This window comes from Prunus persica, chromosome G5 (genome assembly GCF_000346465.2).
Source record: "Prunus persica cultivar Lovell chromosome G5, Prunus_persica_NCBIv2, whole genome shotgun sequence".
NCBI classification, from domain to species: Eukaryota; Viridiplantae; Streptophyta; class Magnoliopsida; order Rosales; family Rosaceae; genus Prunus; species Prunus persica.
In genome coordinates this window covers 8896688-8911454 of record NC_034013.1, presented here as the reverse complement: position 1 = coordinate 8911454, position 14767 = coordinate 8896688, and the positions used below count along the sequence as shown (strand labels likewise).

Below are 14767 nucleotides of genomic sequence, written 5' to 3'. Positions count from 1 at the left end.
TGTTTAGTTTGAAGTTTGAAGTTTTGAACAATAAAATTAATCTTTTGTTTATGCAAGCAAATTTTAATTATGAACTTAATTATTTATTTTATGAATAAGTGGTTATTTATTTATTTATTCAGTACGACATGTATTTTAAATGTTCAACGTATTGAAAGAATCTTGAAAGACCGCCCAACCTCCAGTATGTTGCCTAAGACTCCATTTAAAAAAGGGTTTTTATCACAAATGGTCTATGAGATTTACGGAATTATCACCTTTGATTATTTATGTTTTTTTATGACATTATTGGTCCTTTATGTTACATCTCACATATCAATTTAGTCCCGTCGTGAAATTTTGTTAAAAATTTATGTTAAATTGCTGACGTGGCACATATGTGGTGCTCACATAGCCAATAAAAATATGTTAAGTGGATCTAAATTTTTTTTTAAAAAATAACAAAATAGTTTAACATTTAAAAAATTTTAAAAATAGAAAAAAACTCTGCCCTTCCCTCCACCTCTCTCCCCTTCCATCTCCCTTTCCCTTCCACCTCCTCTGCTCTCTCTCTCTCTCTCACCCCGATCCATCCTCCACCCAACCCCCACTGAACCAAAAGAAACCACTGAGCCCCACCCAACCCTAGACCCACCCCTGCACCCAAATACCCAAAAATTTTATTTTATTTTTCTTTATTTTACTGAGTGATGCATAGGCAGAGAGATTAATCAAAAAAGAGAGGGGGAGAAGGATAGAGATATTTGACCCAAAAAAAAGGATAGAGATAAATGAGAGAGAGAGAGAGAGTTGTATTGGAGTTTTTTATATTTAATTTTTAAGATTTAAATTTAGTTTTATGTTTTTCATTTTCAAAACATATTTTTTTTATTCAAATTCACGTGGCATTTTATTATCGGATATATGGGCTTCAAATACATACCATGTCATTTATTTAACAGAAATTTCGACAGAACCTAACTGCAGGACCAAATTGATATATAAAGTATAACATAAATGATCAATAATGTCCAAAAAAAATATATAAAAAATTAAAAATGATAATTTGACAAATGTCAAAGACCATTTGTGATAAAAACCCTTTAATAAAAAACAAATTTTCCCCCCTTAGCCTCTCCATTTATCACCCACCCGACCTAACCTCTTCGAATCCATTCGTCCAAAAAAATCTCTCCGTACCTAAAATCTTCCCCTTATGCCAAGAGCAAGAATCAAACTTGGGCTCATCAGTTATAGCACTCTCTCTCGTGTGCTTTGTCCATGGCTTTCTCCAGCGATACTCTCCCTCAATTGCTCGTCTGCTGTCGGCGGCCAGGTACTGTTCTCTCCTTTAGAACTGAGTCATTAAATTTTTCGTTCCAGATCGAAATTCGTAGGGGGTGTGCGAATTAGGCAACTAAACCCTTAATGTACCCGAATGAATGCCTTAAAAATGTTAATGGGATAAGTTAGGCCTAAGAAATATAGAATTAGAACTCGATCAATTAATCTAGAAAGAAAAAAGCAATGAAAAAGTAAACTAGTTGAAAAAACTGAATAAATTTTAAGTTACTTAAACCTGTTTATATGCTAGGGGCACTGTTATATTCATTTCTTAATCAAAATTAAGTTTATCTCCTTTCATCAGTTTTTTCTTTTTGAGGACAAGTAATAGTCTAAATTACAAGGGAGCGGGTTTCTCACACACAATGTCATGGGGTTCGAACCTGAGACCTCTAGTCTGCAAGTCAAGGCCCTTTTCCACTTGGCTAGACCTGTTGGCTTTTGTCAGCTTTTAAGACAATTGAATCTAGCTGTTTTCACAAAAGTGTTGGAGGTTTTAATTAGATATTAACGGATGTCTCTAATATAATGTTATCTTCTCCAGGTTGGCGGATTAACTCAGCTTGGGGTTATCAGGGCCCAAATTCTGAATTCTACTTACAGTACAGTGGTGCAAGCTCAAGTATCTAACCAAAGAACTGCTACAGCTATGGTTTCATTGGAGGTATCTTAGAGCTATTTATCAAAGTGCTTGTGTACATGCATCGGCAATGTGATACAACCTTTTCGTCATCCCATGCCTGAAACTTAAGTTTACAAAATTTATTCTAGTCCCTAATGAATAACAAAACTATGAAGTTGTTTGGCAAAATTTCTAGAATTGAACAAAATATACTGGCAGTGTTGTCTCTTGCATCTAACGTTTGTGAAGTTGTAGTAAGGATGTCATACCTCCTCTGTGGTGGGCAGTCTTGATTCTGTTATTTTCTTTTTGCCTTGGATGTTCATTTACTGGTTGGCTAATTCATCTATAACGGTCTAGGATCAACACAACCACCAAAGTAACAGTTACTATCCAGAGAAAAATGCTGGAGGCGAGAAAAGGGGCCAAATTGGATGGAATGTTTCTAGAAAGGATAAAGTTAACTTTCTTGTAAGAACTGTAAGTATGCATATCTCAAGCTTTCTTTTTTATTTATAAATTATTTCTATTGAGTTTTTAAATCTTAGTCGAATTTTATTAATAGAGTGAAAATTTGTGGATGTTAATTTTTGTAGCAAGCTGATAATGGATTAAAAAACCCCACTTTTGCAGCTTCTTGATCTCAATAACAGTAAGGAGGCTGTTTATGGTACTCTTGATGGATGGGTTGCTTGGGAGCAAGAGTTTCCCATTGGAAAAATTAGGATGGCATTGACTTCTCTTGAGAAGGAACAGCAGTGGCATAGAATTGTTCAGGTACAATCATTTCTTTGTCTTTCACCATGGCTTAAAAACTTGGAGGACACTTAAATAGAAAGTACTCAATCTGGGAATACTTTTCTTTAAAGTAGTATTTTAATTTGAAGCAGAATAATGTGACGTAATAATCCTTGAGGAGCTTTTATTTTATGCACTTATGTCTGTTTTGGCTGAGACTTCTCCATCATTATCAAAATTGTTGCAATCCTTTGTAGCAAAGAAACTTCTTGAAATCATGGGAAAGAACCAACCATGAGAAGAAGATTTGCATTTTTTTGGAGTGCATAAGTATTTGGGGAAACTACTTTTTCCAACAGGAGAGATTTGAAAACATAATTATCCAATAATTTGTTGCGACTAGGAAATTTTGAGTATGTAATTATTTTTAACTTACGCTTGACCCTGGAAAGAATGAGTGAGTCCTATTCATTATTTTCTTTTGTGATCTATAAACCATGGTTTTCTCCAACTCATCTAGGTAATTAAATGGATGCTAAGCAAGGGACAGGGAAACACAATGGGAACATATGGGCAACTAATACGAGCTTTAGATATGGACCAAAGACCAGAAGAAGCACACAAGTTTTGGGACAAGAAGATTGGCATTGATCTGCATTCAGTTCCGTGGCAGTTATGCAAAAGTATGATAGGTATATACTACCGAAACAACATGTTGGAGAGTCTCGTAAAGGTATGGCCTATAACGTTCATACTTAGATATGCAGTTTTCTACGATAGGTTGATGTTTGGCCCATTCAATTTTTATTATTTATTATTTATTGCTCGAATTACTTTATATACTCTGCTAGCCTAACCTATTGTATACATGCTTGTATTCGGTAGCTTTTTGAGGGCTTGGAAGCTTTTGATCGCAAACCTCCCGTGAAATCAATAGTCCAGAGAGTGGCAGATGCATATGAGATGTTAGGCAGGATTGAAGAAAAAGAGAGGGTGTTGCAGAAGTACAACCATCTTTTCACAGAAAATGCATCACTCAAGAAATCTAGAGAGGCCTCGGCTAAGAAAAAGAAGAAACTTGGTTAGAATAGAACTTCTGATTAATGATTTAAACTAGTCGGTCAATCACTATGACAAATGAATATTTCTGTATATGCGTTTTTGATATCTAGTGGGAATGTAAACAAAATTGTATAAATTGTTTAGTGAAATATCCTTTTGAGAATTAGGGCGTTTGAGCCTCTGTTGGTATGTGTTGTTCCATGATTTTGTTTCTGTTCAACCAATCTGAACTAGTTACCGAGTTTTAGTTCGTTTGGTTTGATTTTTATTGTATCCAATGTTGTCTTGATTTGAATTTTTTTGATATCAATATGACTGGTAATCTTTGATCATGTAGCGAGGGGTTGTGAAATCCAATTCAAAATGCATCATCAGATGGAAAATTTAGAACCGACCCCAAATTGATTTGTATTATTTGGATTCTTTGAACCCAAACTTAAATTGCACTTTGATGGGGGGCTGCTCCTAGTTTCTTTAAATTTCTTCTCCAAGTATCTCATGGAACAAATAAAGAAACCAACTTAAATTTTATTCATCCATCTTTAACTCATCATTCAAAATCTTATTTTGGGACATCATTCAAGTTAAAGATTATAAACTGTTGTGAGTTGAACCCAAACCTTGTAGGGGGGAAACAATCACAAGGTTGGGACCAGACACACTTTAAAGATTATAAACTTAATCATTTTTTGGTAACTCCATTTAAGGTGTATTTCTTGAAGTCCTCATGAGCTTGCAGTATTAAATGGTCATCTTCCCACTCATCCCGATAAGTCTCTGGTCGGGCATGCCTATTCTTTGAAACTTCCAAGTACATTTTCTTTCTCCATTCTTCGGAGACTGGACACCCACACAGAGCTGCAAGCCAGTCGTTATATTCAAACTGCAAACACAACACTGAATTATTTAATCTGTTCATGACATATATAAAGATACTAGTACATAGACTGGAACAGTGGATGCCTAAAGGGTTAAAAGGCATTGAATGGTGACTGAAAAAAAACACATTAAGCAGCTTTTCAAAAGAGTAACCTCTCAGGTTGTCAAGTTTGAGTGTGAAAAATGTGACATGCTATACAATGGAAGCTACTGATTTGGGATGCAAATAACAGTGAGCATCTTGATGTTTTAATATATCACATAAGAGGCAACGATAGCAATTACTCCGAATCCAATGCTCTTAACTAATTCTGATTAATGAACAGCTGGTAAGGTCATGCAACAATAGAAATTGAATTTACCTGACAATCCCCCAAGTTATGAGTGTATCGTTTAGGAAGGCCAGAAGCTTCAAGTAACGAGTAGAAAGCTTTGATATCCTCCATCATTTCTTCTTTGGATGGAAGTGCAATTCGATTAGACAAAAGACCTGCTATCCACTTGCTCTGAAGTTCAAACTGTGGGAAAGGAACAACCTGCCACCACAATATTCAAAGATTTACTCCAACCTTCAAAAGAATGAACCAAATATGGCATATGATTTAAAGTGGAGAAACACCTTCCATGGTAACCCAACAAAGGAAAGTGAAGGAGCCAATGCTGGCGGGAAGACATGCTTGTACAGTGGCCCCACACGGTTGTCATCTACAGTCACAATGCCATTGGTTTCAAGAAAAGGGAAATGATACTTGTACCTTGAAAAAGGAAAAAGATTACTATTCATATTCCATTTTTCTTGCACTTTCAATTCAATTACTTCACATTCAATATGGAACATCACATAATAACATCAATTCCTAAAACAAGCCAAAGCAAGTTATACCCTGTGCAGTGAAGAATGATGTCAGCAATGACAACACTCCCATCTTGGAAAGCAACACTTCCATCGTCATGGGCACTTTTGATCTGCAGCGGTTTAAATTATATCAAAACTTAGGATCTACCTATCTTCTAGCATCAGGGTCAAAGATAATTCCCTTGATGAACTTTTCATCATATGGCCACCCAATTCTTACCATGGGTGAGTTCTTTTACCATAGAATGAAGCCACATGTTATCATAGCCAGGCTGCTTTCCAATGGCTTCATCAGCAACAGATCTTGATGCAATGTGGACTTCTTTGGCAACTCCAGCTAGTTCTCGAGAAATATCAGCAGAACTAGCTGCACCCCCTATTAAAATTACAACCTATGCAAAGCAGGAAGTAGATAAGAGAAGCTAACCAGTAAGAATTAAAATAATCTACCCTATTAACCGTGTCCTGCTTCATTAGAAGAACACAATCTAGAAGTTTCTACAGAATGCAGAAAGTGGGACAAACCTGATCTCGAAATGGTTCTGGATTGCGGTAATTATGGCTGTGAAATTGCTTTCCTTTCCATGTATTGATACCTGAAAAGTATGTAATGGCATTAAGGGGAGGGAGAAAAAGTGAGAACCAACTTTACTTTTGTTATGCCTTCAAATTGCATTACATAAGCATGAATTCAGAAAGAAAAAAGTCTGGATGAGCTTCATTAGTACTTTAGAATTATTACTTTTAATTTGGGTATAGATATTAGGGCTAATATTATATTTTCTTTTCCATCCTGTATTTACAAGCTTTCCCACCATTTCACTCTAAAAAGTTAATGCTGCAATTTAAATTGGCAACCTCAAAAGCTCCTTTCTTGAAGCTTCTCCAATTGCAGTCTACCAAAAGTAATTTACTTCCCATACGGTTTATACTCACACAATGCATAACTCAATTTAAAGACAAAGATTCTTCTATACATCCCAAGCAACACAAACCCAAACCGATTCAATTTCCCATGAACAAAATCTCAAAACCAATATAGATTCAGAACTTTAGATGTTCAAATCCAGAGCATGAACGCAAACCCAAAAATCCCAAAATCCAATTATCAACATCAACCAAAATTTTTTTTAAACTTTCTCCAGAAATGATATTCATACCTGGGATTTCAGCAATACGAGGCTCAGTATAATGCCCATTACAGACAACAACAGCATCATAAATCTCATCATGCACACCATCACCTCCCTTGCTCTTAGACTTAACCTTCCACTTGCCACCCTCCACCAAATCCACAACCATCACCTCCGTCTCGAACCTCACAATCTCAGATATCCCAAACTCGCTCGCAAAGTCCTTCAAATACCTCAACACCTCTCTGTGACCCGGAAACCTTCTCGGGTCTCTCTTTTCGTCTTCTTCTTTGGCCACAAATGGGTAGTCCCTGAAACCCATGGACTCTCTCGGGAGGTTCGTCCGGAGCGACTGGTACATGCTCGAATGGACCGTGGTCCGATCCGGGTGCAGCCCAAGTGGGTCGGATTCTACCTTCGGAGTGTAGACCCACGTGCCACCCACTTGTTCTCCTCGCTCAAAGACCACGACTTTGTGGCCTTCTCGCCAGAGCTCACGTGCTGCAACCAGGCCGCCGGCGCCAGCGCCAATGACTGCCACTTGGCGGGAGGCCAGTGGGTTGAGAGCGAGCTGCATGGTGGAGTTGTGGACGAGAGTTTGGCAGAAGACGGTTTTTCGGCGTTTTGGGTTTGGGCCGTATGGCTGTGAATTGTGATCGAGTGATGTTGTTTTAAGAAGTTACCAAAATTCTCTTGACCAAAAAAAGAAGTTACCAAAATTCTTTGAAAAATTTTCATAATTATTTATTACAAATGTGATTAATGCTAAAGTCAAAAGCTAAGCTGGATCCAACGCAAATTTTCAATCTGATCGCACCTTGAATTTGATCAAACCATCTACTTGGACTTTTTTCTATTACCTCACACTTTGAATCTCATTTATTTATAATAAAAATTGTAAGCTGTGTACGGGAGGAGTTATCGTCCATCGTTGGCCCCTAGTAGAATTATTTGGGGCCTGAGAGGCCGTTATTTACTTTGTGGCGGATGTCGGCAGTTCGAGTGCTTTGGGATTTGTTTTGGTAGCACCAAAAAAAAAAAAAATTGGAACATCAACTTCCATTTCAAGGATGAATTTATTAATCAATGATTCAGATTAATTAAGACCGCAAACCCTTCTGACGAAAAAAAAATTACATACATTTGTTATTCGAACCAGACCCCAAACCCTTCTGACGAAAAAAATAAACTTACCAACCACTTAAACATCCCCTTACTGAGGAACAGGAACACATCAAGATTTCCTGGGATATTTAAGATGAACTTCAAAAGAAACAAGGTGGTCGCTTGTTTCACCTTGAACTGGGCGGGACATCATTTGATGTCACGTATCCATTTTCAACTCCATTTAAGGTGTATTTTCTGAAGTCCTCATGAGCTTGCAATACTAAATGGTGATCTTCCCACTCGTCCTTGTATGTCTCCGGTCGTGCAAACAAGTTCTCTATAGCTACAAAGTACATTTGCTTTCTCCATTCTTCAAAGGCTGGGCAGCCACACTCAGCTGCAAGCCAATCGTCGTATCCAAACTGCAGAATAACAACACTTGATATTTATCTCGTTCATCATAAACAGACACAAGTATGAAGATTAGTAAAATTTATGGTGAGAGGAAAAAGATAATGATAATAACCATAAAGATCAGCAGCATATATCATATTATTCTTCCCATTAGTATTTTCATTTATATCCAAAATGAATATACATGCAGATTTAATTAGTGCAACTGAAGGTTCCCAACAGACTAGAGAGAGATGAAACGGCATTCTGCCACAGCCAAGAATCACATTGATTGGTTTTTGAAGACCTAAATATGATGTTTAGACATGATATACGTGCTTAAATTATCTTATTTGCATAAGTTCATCGTGTGGGGATCCAGTCAAGGATATCTGAAACAAGACTTCGTTTAGCAATTACATTGTAGCCAGTGCTCTCAACCACGGATGACGAATGAATTTGTGCTATGGTCATATGGGTTGAGACTAACTAACAACATAGGCAGTCAACCAAAGAGAGTGAATTTACCTGATAATCAGCAATGTTATGAGTGTATCTCTTGGGGATGCCAGAAGCTTCGAGTAAAGAGTAGAAAGCTTTGACGTCCTCCATCATCTCCTCTCGCGATGGAAGTGCGATTCGGTTAGACAAAATACCTGCTATCCACTTGCTTTGAAATTCAAACATGGGGAAAGGAGCAACCTGGCACGGAGATATTCAAAGATTTACTTCAACCATAAAAAAACAATGAACCAAAAGATGCAACAAAAAATATGGCATTTGTTATAAAGAAGAGAAATACCTTCCATGGTAACCCAACAAAGGAAAGTGACGGAGCCAAATCGGGTGGGAAGACATGCTTGTACAGAGGCCCAACACGGTTGTCATCCACAGTCACGATGCCATTGGTCTCAAGGAAAGGGAAATGAAATTTGTACCTTGAAATAGGAAAAAAAAAAAAAGGGATTTCAATTTTGTGGCACTTTCCATTACTTGACAGTCAATATGGAACACTACAACATAGCTTGAAGTCCAAAACAAGCCAAAGCAAGTATACCCTGTGCAGTGAAGAATGACATCCGCAAGGACAACACTCCCATTTCGGAATACAACACTACCATCTTCCTGGACACTTTTGATCTGCATTGGTTTAAAATTTAAAAATTATCAGTACTTTGGATCAACCATCCTTCGAGCATCAGGCTCAAACAAAGTTGAACATTCTCTGGATGAACTTCCCATCAAAGCCACCCAATTCTTAACCATGGCTGAAGTCTTTTACCATAGAATGAAGCCACATGTTATTATAGCCCGGCTGCTTTTCAAGGGTTTCATCAGCAACAGATCTAGATGCAATGTGGACTTCTTTTGCAACTCCAACTATGTCTCGTGAAATATCAAGAGCACTAGTGGCGCTCCCTATCAAAATTACTACCTATGCAAAGCAAGAAATGGATAAAATAAGCCACATACTATATAGAGTAAAAATAAAACAAAAACAAAAGTAGGTTATAAATTCCTACAGGATGCAGAAAGTGGCAACACAGACCTGATCTCGAAATGGCTCAGGGGTACGATAATTGTGGCTGTGGATTTGCTTCCCTTTCCATGTATTGATGCCTGAAAAACAGTGTACATTGCATAAAGCAGAAGAAGAAAAGTAAAAACCAAAACACAAGCCTGAACGCAGCATTAAGAAAAATATCTCATTCCATAAATTTTAGCTGAGAAGTTCAACTCTATAACCTCAAAAGTTCCTTTTATGAAGATCTTCTCAAATTGCACTCTACCAAAAGTAATTTTCTTCCTTCAGCCAATACAATTGTACACTCACACAAGGCAGAATCAATCAGGTACCTAAACCAATATTAAAGGTCCAAACTTTGTGCCTCAAATAAATAAAAAAGATCCAAAGGATCACAACCCAATTCGATTCATATTCCTCATGAACAAATCTCAAAGAACCCAATACAAAGTTCAGAGCTTTAGCAACGATATTGATACCTGGAATTTGGGCAACACAGGGCTCAGTATGATGCCCATTACACACAACAACAGCATCAAAAATCTCATCCTCCACAACCTCACCTCTCTTACTCCTGGACTTCACCTTCCACTTGCCACCCTCCACCAAACCCACAAACACCACCTCAGTCTCGAACCTCACAATCTCAGAGACCCCAAACTCAATCGCAAAGTCCTTCAAATACATCAACACCTCTCTGTGACCCGGATACCTTCTGGGGTCTCTCTCTTCATCTTCTTCTATGGCCACAAATGGGTAGTCCCGGAACCCCATGGCCTCTCTTGGGAGGTTGGTCCTGAGCGACTGGTACATGCTCGAGTGGACCCTGGTCCGATTCGGGTCGAGCCCAATTGGGTCGGACTCCACATTCGGAGTGTAGACCCAAGTGCCGCCTACTTGGTCTCCTCGCTCGAAGACTACGACTTTGTGACCCTCTCTCCGGAGCTCACGTGCGGCGACCAGGCCGCCAGCTCCGGCGCCGATCACTGCCACGTGACGAGAGGCCGTTTCGTGGTGTGTGGGTTGCATTGGATTTGGCGTTACGGGTCTGAAGTGTAGACAATGTGGAGGATTTAAATAATAAAAAAGGAAAATTCATTTTTACCACTAAACAAAATAGTGTGAGATTGAAAACTAAGACTGCGTCTGCTGGTTTTGGTGACATTGCTGTCTCATTTGTTAGCTTACGAAGGATGTGCGTCGACTCATTTCCGGTGGGCGGTGGCGGCAACTAAACTAGTAAACAGACTATTACTATCTTCTGTTGCAATGACGTAATAATTTGGGGCGGGTAAAAAACTGCAGCACAATTTTTTATTTTATTCAAAGGGTGATATTGTTTTATTGATAGAGGGGAAATAACAAGTAAAAAAAGTCGGACTATATTCTAGAGGATTAAGCATTATTTTGCTTATTAATAGAGCCTTTCTACAATTAAGGATTTAATTATTGGACTAATTGAGTAGTTTACTCTCTCATATACAAGCAGGAGAGAGAGCCTTCCCTTAAAAACTACAGTATTATTCAATTCGTGTATTATTACATATTGGTTATTTTATACACATTAATATGCGACAATACAAGAATTTAAACTAGGATCCAAACAACTCAATTTAGTTTGATTTCGCATATTAACGTCTAAAAAATATGACCCACTTAATACTTTGAGTTCTTTCAAATGTAATTTCTTTCTCTAATTTCATTTTTTTTTCTATTTTTTTTTTCCTCTTAGCTTTTGCTTTCAGTTGCTGAATTGCTGTTTGGTGGGGTCAATCTTTTTCAAAGGTTACACTTTATCCCTGCCTCTAACATTTGGGTTTTGATGGTTTTTCCATCCTTCGTACTATTTTACAGTGCTTCTATTTTATAGAAGCATATGCTCCACACACAAAAAAAGAAAAGAAAAAACCCCTAAAAATCCACAAACCCTTCAAATTTGACGTCATTCTTTCTTACTCAAGTTCTTTTTTGATTTGGTGGTGTGCGGTATGTTTTCTGAAAGTCCCGGGGGGGAGGAGGGGGGGACCTTTTAAATTGAGTCGGCCGACTCAGCACATTGATTTATCAAATCTTCTTATGTTGGACATGCGAGATTGAGAGTCAAATTGGACAAGGAGAAGTTGGACCTGGAAGTTTTTTAGGGAGATAAGGACAACCTACATGTGGAAATTGAAGGATTGCGATTAGGCCCAACAATGAAATAAAGTTTTGATTTTCTTCCTCTTCTTTCTTTCTATTTTAAAACAATGCCGTGGACATCAAGCATTTTTTATTTTTGCCGTGTTGAATTCCTATCTCAGGGAAATTTAGGGTATAAAGGGTAATCTCAATGATATATGGAAAGATATTCTCATCCTTGAGGTAGATTAGGTAAATCTTACTTTGTTAAAAAGTTCATATTCTCATGAATAGTCTCTTCACCTACGTGTAATGAACAACAATGATTTTGCTAAGTAATAGTAACAATCGACATGATTTTTGTGTCGTTTTTCACATACATACGACATCAAACTCTTAATTCTTAAAATTTATTAAACAAAAGATTTTAAGTCGCATAACCGCAATCAAACAAGATTACAAGCAGTGGCGGAGGGAGCTAGCTAAGGCCCCAAATCTTCATTAGGATATTGTCTTATTATGTAACACCCCGACTCCAAATTAAATGTTTATTTTAATCGATTTATATAAAATTACGAATTTACCCTTGGGATAGGGGTAAATTGGTCACTTTCTTCTTCGGAAGGATTTTGGGACCACGAGTGGTATTTCTAGGTAGATGGTATTGAGACGAATTCGTAGACACGCGGTAGGCTTGAATCGAGGTTGTAACGAAAAAGTTACGGGCAAAATAGTACCAGTGGCAAACTTGTAAATATTTCGAAAAGGGTTAGGGTAAAAAATCAGATTTTTCTCAGTTCTCTCTCTCTCTCTTCGCGCGCGACACTCTCTCTCTTCTCAGTCTCTCTCTCTCCCCAACGTTCACTCTCTCTCTCCTCGGTTCGCGCAGTTCCGGCCACGGCAGGACCCGAGATCGGTCCCGTTCGACTCGTCTCGTCGCCTCGGTCAAGCTCTGCCCGTTTTTCCCGTCGAAAACCACGGATTCCGGCCGCGAGCTCGACGGTTTTAAACCGAAGCTTTCCAGCCGTCGCGACGCCGCCTCCGCCGCCCAAACCCGGTGATTAAGGTATGGTTTCTCCTCAATTTTCTGAGTTCTAGCTGATGTTGGTATAGGTTTTGATCGATTTCGAGTCTAGAAAACTGATTAGAAATCTAGGTTTTGGGCCGAATTTCAAAATAAAATTCCGGCCAGTTGCCGGCCGAATTGGAGCTTCTCGTAGTTGAGTAAAGTGATCCTGACCTCGAGTAGAAGCTAGGGTAGGAAGGGTGAGCTTGGGTGTGGAGTTTTTCCGTCACCGGAATTACTCTGCACACCCACGCGCTGCCGGCGCGTGTGGCGGCGCGTGGGTGAGTCTGGTGAGGATGTAAATTGACCCGATGAGATCCTTAGGTTGTCACGAGCGCATAGGAATTCACGGATCTCAATTCGGATGTCGTTTGACTATCGAACGGATTTTCGCATATTGTGCGTTATCCGGGTTCGATAGGTTTCGACCGTTAGATTTTTCCCAAATTAAAATATGTTGTTCTAGGAATTCCTAGGACCGTATGAGACGTCACGAATTCTGAATCGGAGCCCCGGATGTTCCGATTCAAAAATGCAAAGTTTGCGGGTTAGCGATAACCGTAAAATCGTGAACGCTTCCTAAACCTGTAATCGGACCTTAGGATACCATCTTCGACGTGCACGTATGGGAATTTGGGGAGTTAAGCATTTAATTTGTAATTTCCGCTTAGACGTGGTTTTTATATTAATTAACGGTTCGTATTTCGAAATAGGTATTTCGACTGCACGCACACAGCAAGCAGGACCTTCACGTGGTCAGGCAGCGAGGGAATACTTGTGAGTGGACTTTGTTTTAATCATATGCCTGGTTTTAATTAATGAAAGATTTTGCATAATGTTTTAGTGGCTCCTGGATTTTATATATTATATGCATGGATTAATTTTGATGGGTGTATAGCAATTGGCAATATATTATGAGTTTGGCCTTTTGGGTTTTGAGAGTGTATTTCATGTATAGATTGTGGGGAAGTATATTTTGATATATATTCTTTTAGAGGAGATATTTGGGTTGTTGGAGAGTGATATGGAAGAATGTGATTAGAGAGGAGTTGTGGGATTACACTACGTAAGTACCTTCCCCAGTTACTAGTCTCACTCGCGGCGTTGGATGTTCCGGCGGGTGAGACACTTTCCGTATGCGGCGTTGGATGTTCCGGCGTACGGAAAGACTGTGTATAGAGTTTAGGGTCATCACCATGGCGTTGGATGTTCCGGTGTGTGATGATCCAGTCTGCGCGCGTAGGACATAGTTTGAGAGCTACACATGGCGTTGGATGTTCCGGTGTGTGAGCTTTGGAGTTTCGTCCCCCGGTTGGACCGCTCATCCCTAGACGCAGGATAGCACCTGAAAATCCTGCTGACTAGTCAAACGATCCCCCAGTTGGATTGTTTTCCCCGGTACCTAGGTGGTGTGATGAGTATATCGTATAGTTATTTATAGTTATTTATATGTATATATATATTTATATGTATAATTATTGAATATGTATAGTTGAGTGTGAAATGAATTGGAGTTGTTTAATAGTTGACAGGAGTGGTGAGTTTGAGGGAATGGGGTTCTTTTTGGAAAGAGATAACTGATGTTTTAGAAGAGTTTTAATGAAACATGTTTTAAGGACCCGCCCCGAATTTTCTCAAAATCCGAGACGAACCCTTTGGAATTCCTGACATCACCCCGATGTCAAGCCCACTTACTAAAAACCGAGACTTCCTGCCGAAATTTCGGCAGAGTCTCCTCTATAATTTGGACATTTCCCAAAATTTATACCTGCATGAAAACGCATCTAATATTCCCAACTGGCAGCATGCACAATATAGGTTCATGCAATTCACACAAATGGGCCTTCGGCCTTTCCATAATTCCTACCAACTACCAAACATTTCAAATACCAATATGACTAACATTTAGTCTGCGCTGCACTATACCTTAGCTGCCTACGTACCC

General features: G+C 38.8%; 3 protein-coding genes across 3 annotated transcripts; 1 reads left to right on the top strand and 2 right to left on the bottom strand.

Annotated features, from left to right (window-relative positions):
* On the top strand, positions 823-4013 carry LOC18776003 (pentatricopeptide repeat-containing protein At4g18975, chloroplastic). Its single transcript, XM_007209667.2, has 6 exons — positions 823-1315; positions 1868-1987; positions 2306-2425; positions 2579-2722; positions 3204-3416; positions 3569-4013. The coding sequence occupies exons 1-6, from the start codon at positions 1196-1198 to the stop codon at positions 3767-3769; spliced, it is 918 nt and encodes a 305-aa protein (XP_007209729.2). The 5' UTR covers positions 823-1195; the 3' UTR covers positions 3770-4013.
* LOC18775799 (flavin-containing monooxygenase FMO GS-OX-like 4) lies at positions 4247-7330 on the bottom strand. The gene is made up of 7 exons (XM_007209066.2): positions 6641-7330; positions 6006-6076; positions 5720-5872; positions 5508-5590; positions 5244-5379; positions 4987-5160; positions 4247-4628 (listed from the first exon to the last, which is right to left on the bottom strand). The coding sequence occupies exons 1-7, from the start codon at positions 7188-7190 to the stop codon at positions 4428-4430; spliced, it is 1368 nt and encodes a 455-aa protein (XP_007209128.1). The 5' UTR covers positions 7191-7330; the 3' UTR covers positions 4247-4427.
* LOC18777548 (flavin-containing monooxygenase FMO GS-OX-like 4) lies at positions 7658-10858 on the bottom strand. The gene is made up of 7 exons (XM_020563491.1): positions 10118-10858; positions 9663-9733; positions 9396-9548; positions 9171-9253; positions 8916-9051; positions 8642-8815; positions 7658-8142 (listed from the first exon to the last, which is right to left on the bottom strand). The coding sequence occupies exons 1-7, from the start codon at positions 10665-10667 to the stop codon at positions 7906-7908; spliced, it is 1404 nt and encodes a 467-aa protein (XP_020419080.1). The 5' UTR covers positions 10668-10858; the 3' UTR covers positions 7658-7905.

Excerpts from the sequence above, each read along its gene's own strand:
- LOC18775799 (XM_007209066.2), bottom strand. The coding sequence starts at position 7,190 with ATGCAGCTCGCTCTCAACCCACTGGCCTCCCGCCAAGTGGCAGTCATT. Across the intron at positions 6,077-6,640 it reads TCGTATTGCTGAAATCCCAG|GTATCAATACATGGAAAGGA; the intron begins GTATGAATATCA and ends CATACTTTTCAG. Across the intron at positions 4,629-4,986 it reads ATAACTTGGGGGATTGTCAG|TTTGAATATAACGACTGGCT; the intron begins GTAAATTCAATT and ends TTGTGTTTGCAG.
- LOC18777548 (XM_020563491.1), bottom strand. The coding sequence starts at position 10,667 with ATGCAACCCACACACCACGAAACGGCCTCTCGTCACGTGGCAGTGATC. Across the intron at positions 8,816-8,915 it reads TTGTTGGGTTACCATGGAAG|GTTGCTCCTTTCCCCATGTT; the intron begins GTATTTCTCTTC and ends TCTCCGTGCCAG. Across the intron at positions 8,143-8,641 it reads ATAACATTGCTGATTATCAG|TTTGGATACGACGATTGGCT; the intron begins GTAAATTCACTC and ends GTTATTCTGCAG.
- LOC18776003 (XM_007209667.2), top strand. The coding sequence starts at position 1,196 with ATGCCAAGAGCAAGAATCAAACTTGGGCTCATCAGTTATAGCACTCTC. Across the intron at positions 1,316-1,867 it reads CGTCTGCTGTCGGCGGCCAG|GTTGGCGGATTAACTCAGCT; the intron begins GTACTGTTCTCT and ends TATCTTCTCCAG. Across the intron at positions 1,988-2,305 it reads CAGCTATGGTTTCATTGGAG|GATCAACACAACCACCAAAG; the intron begins GTATCTTAGAGC and ends ATAACGGTCTAG.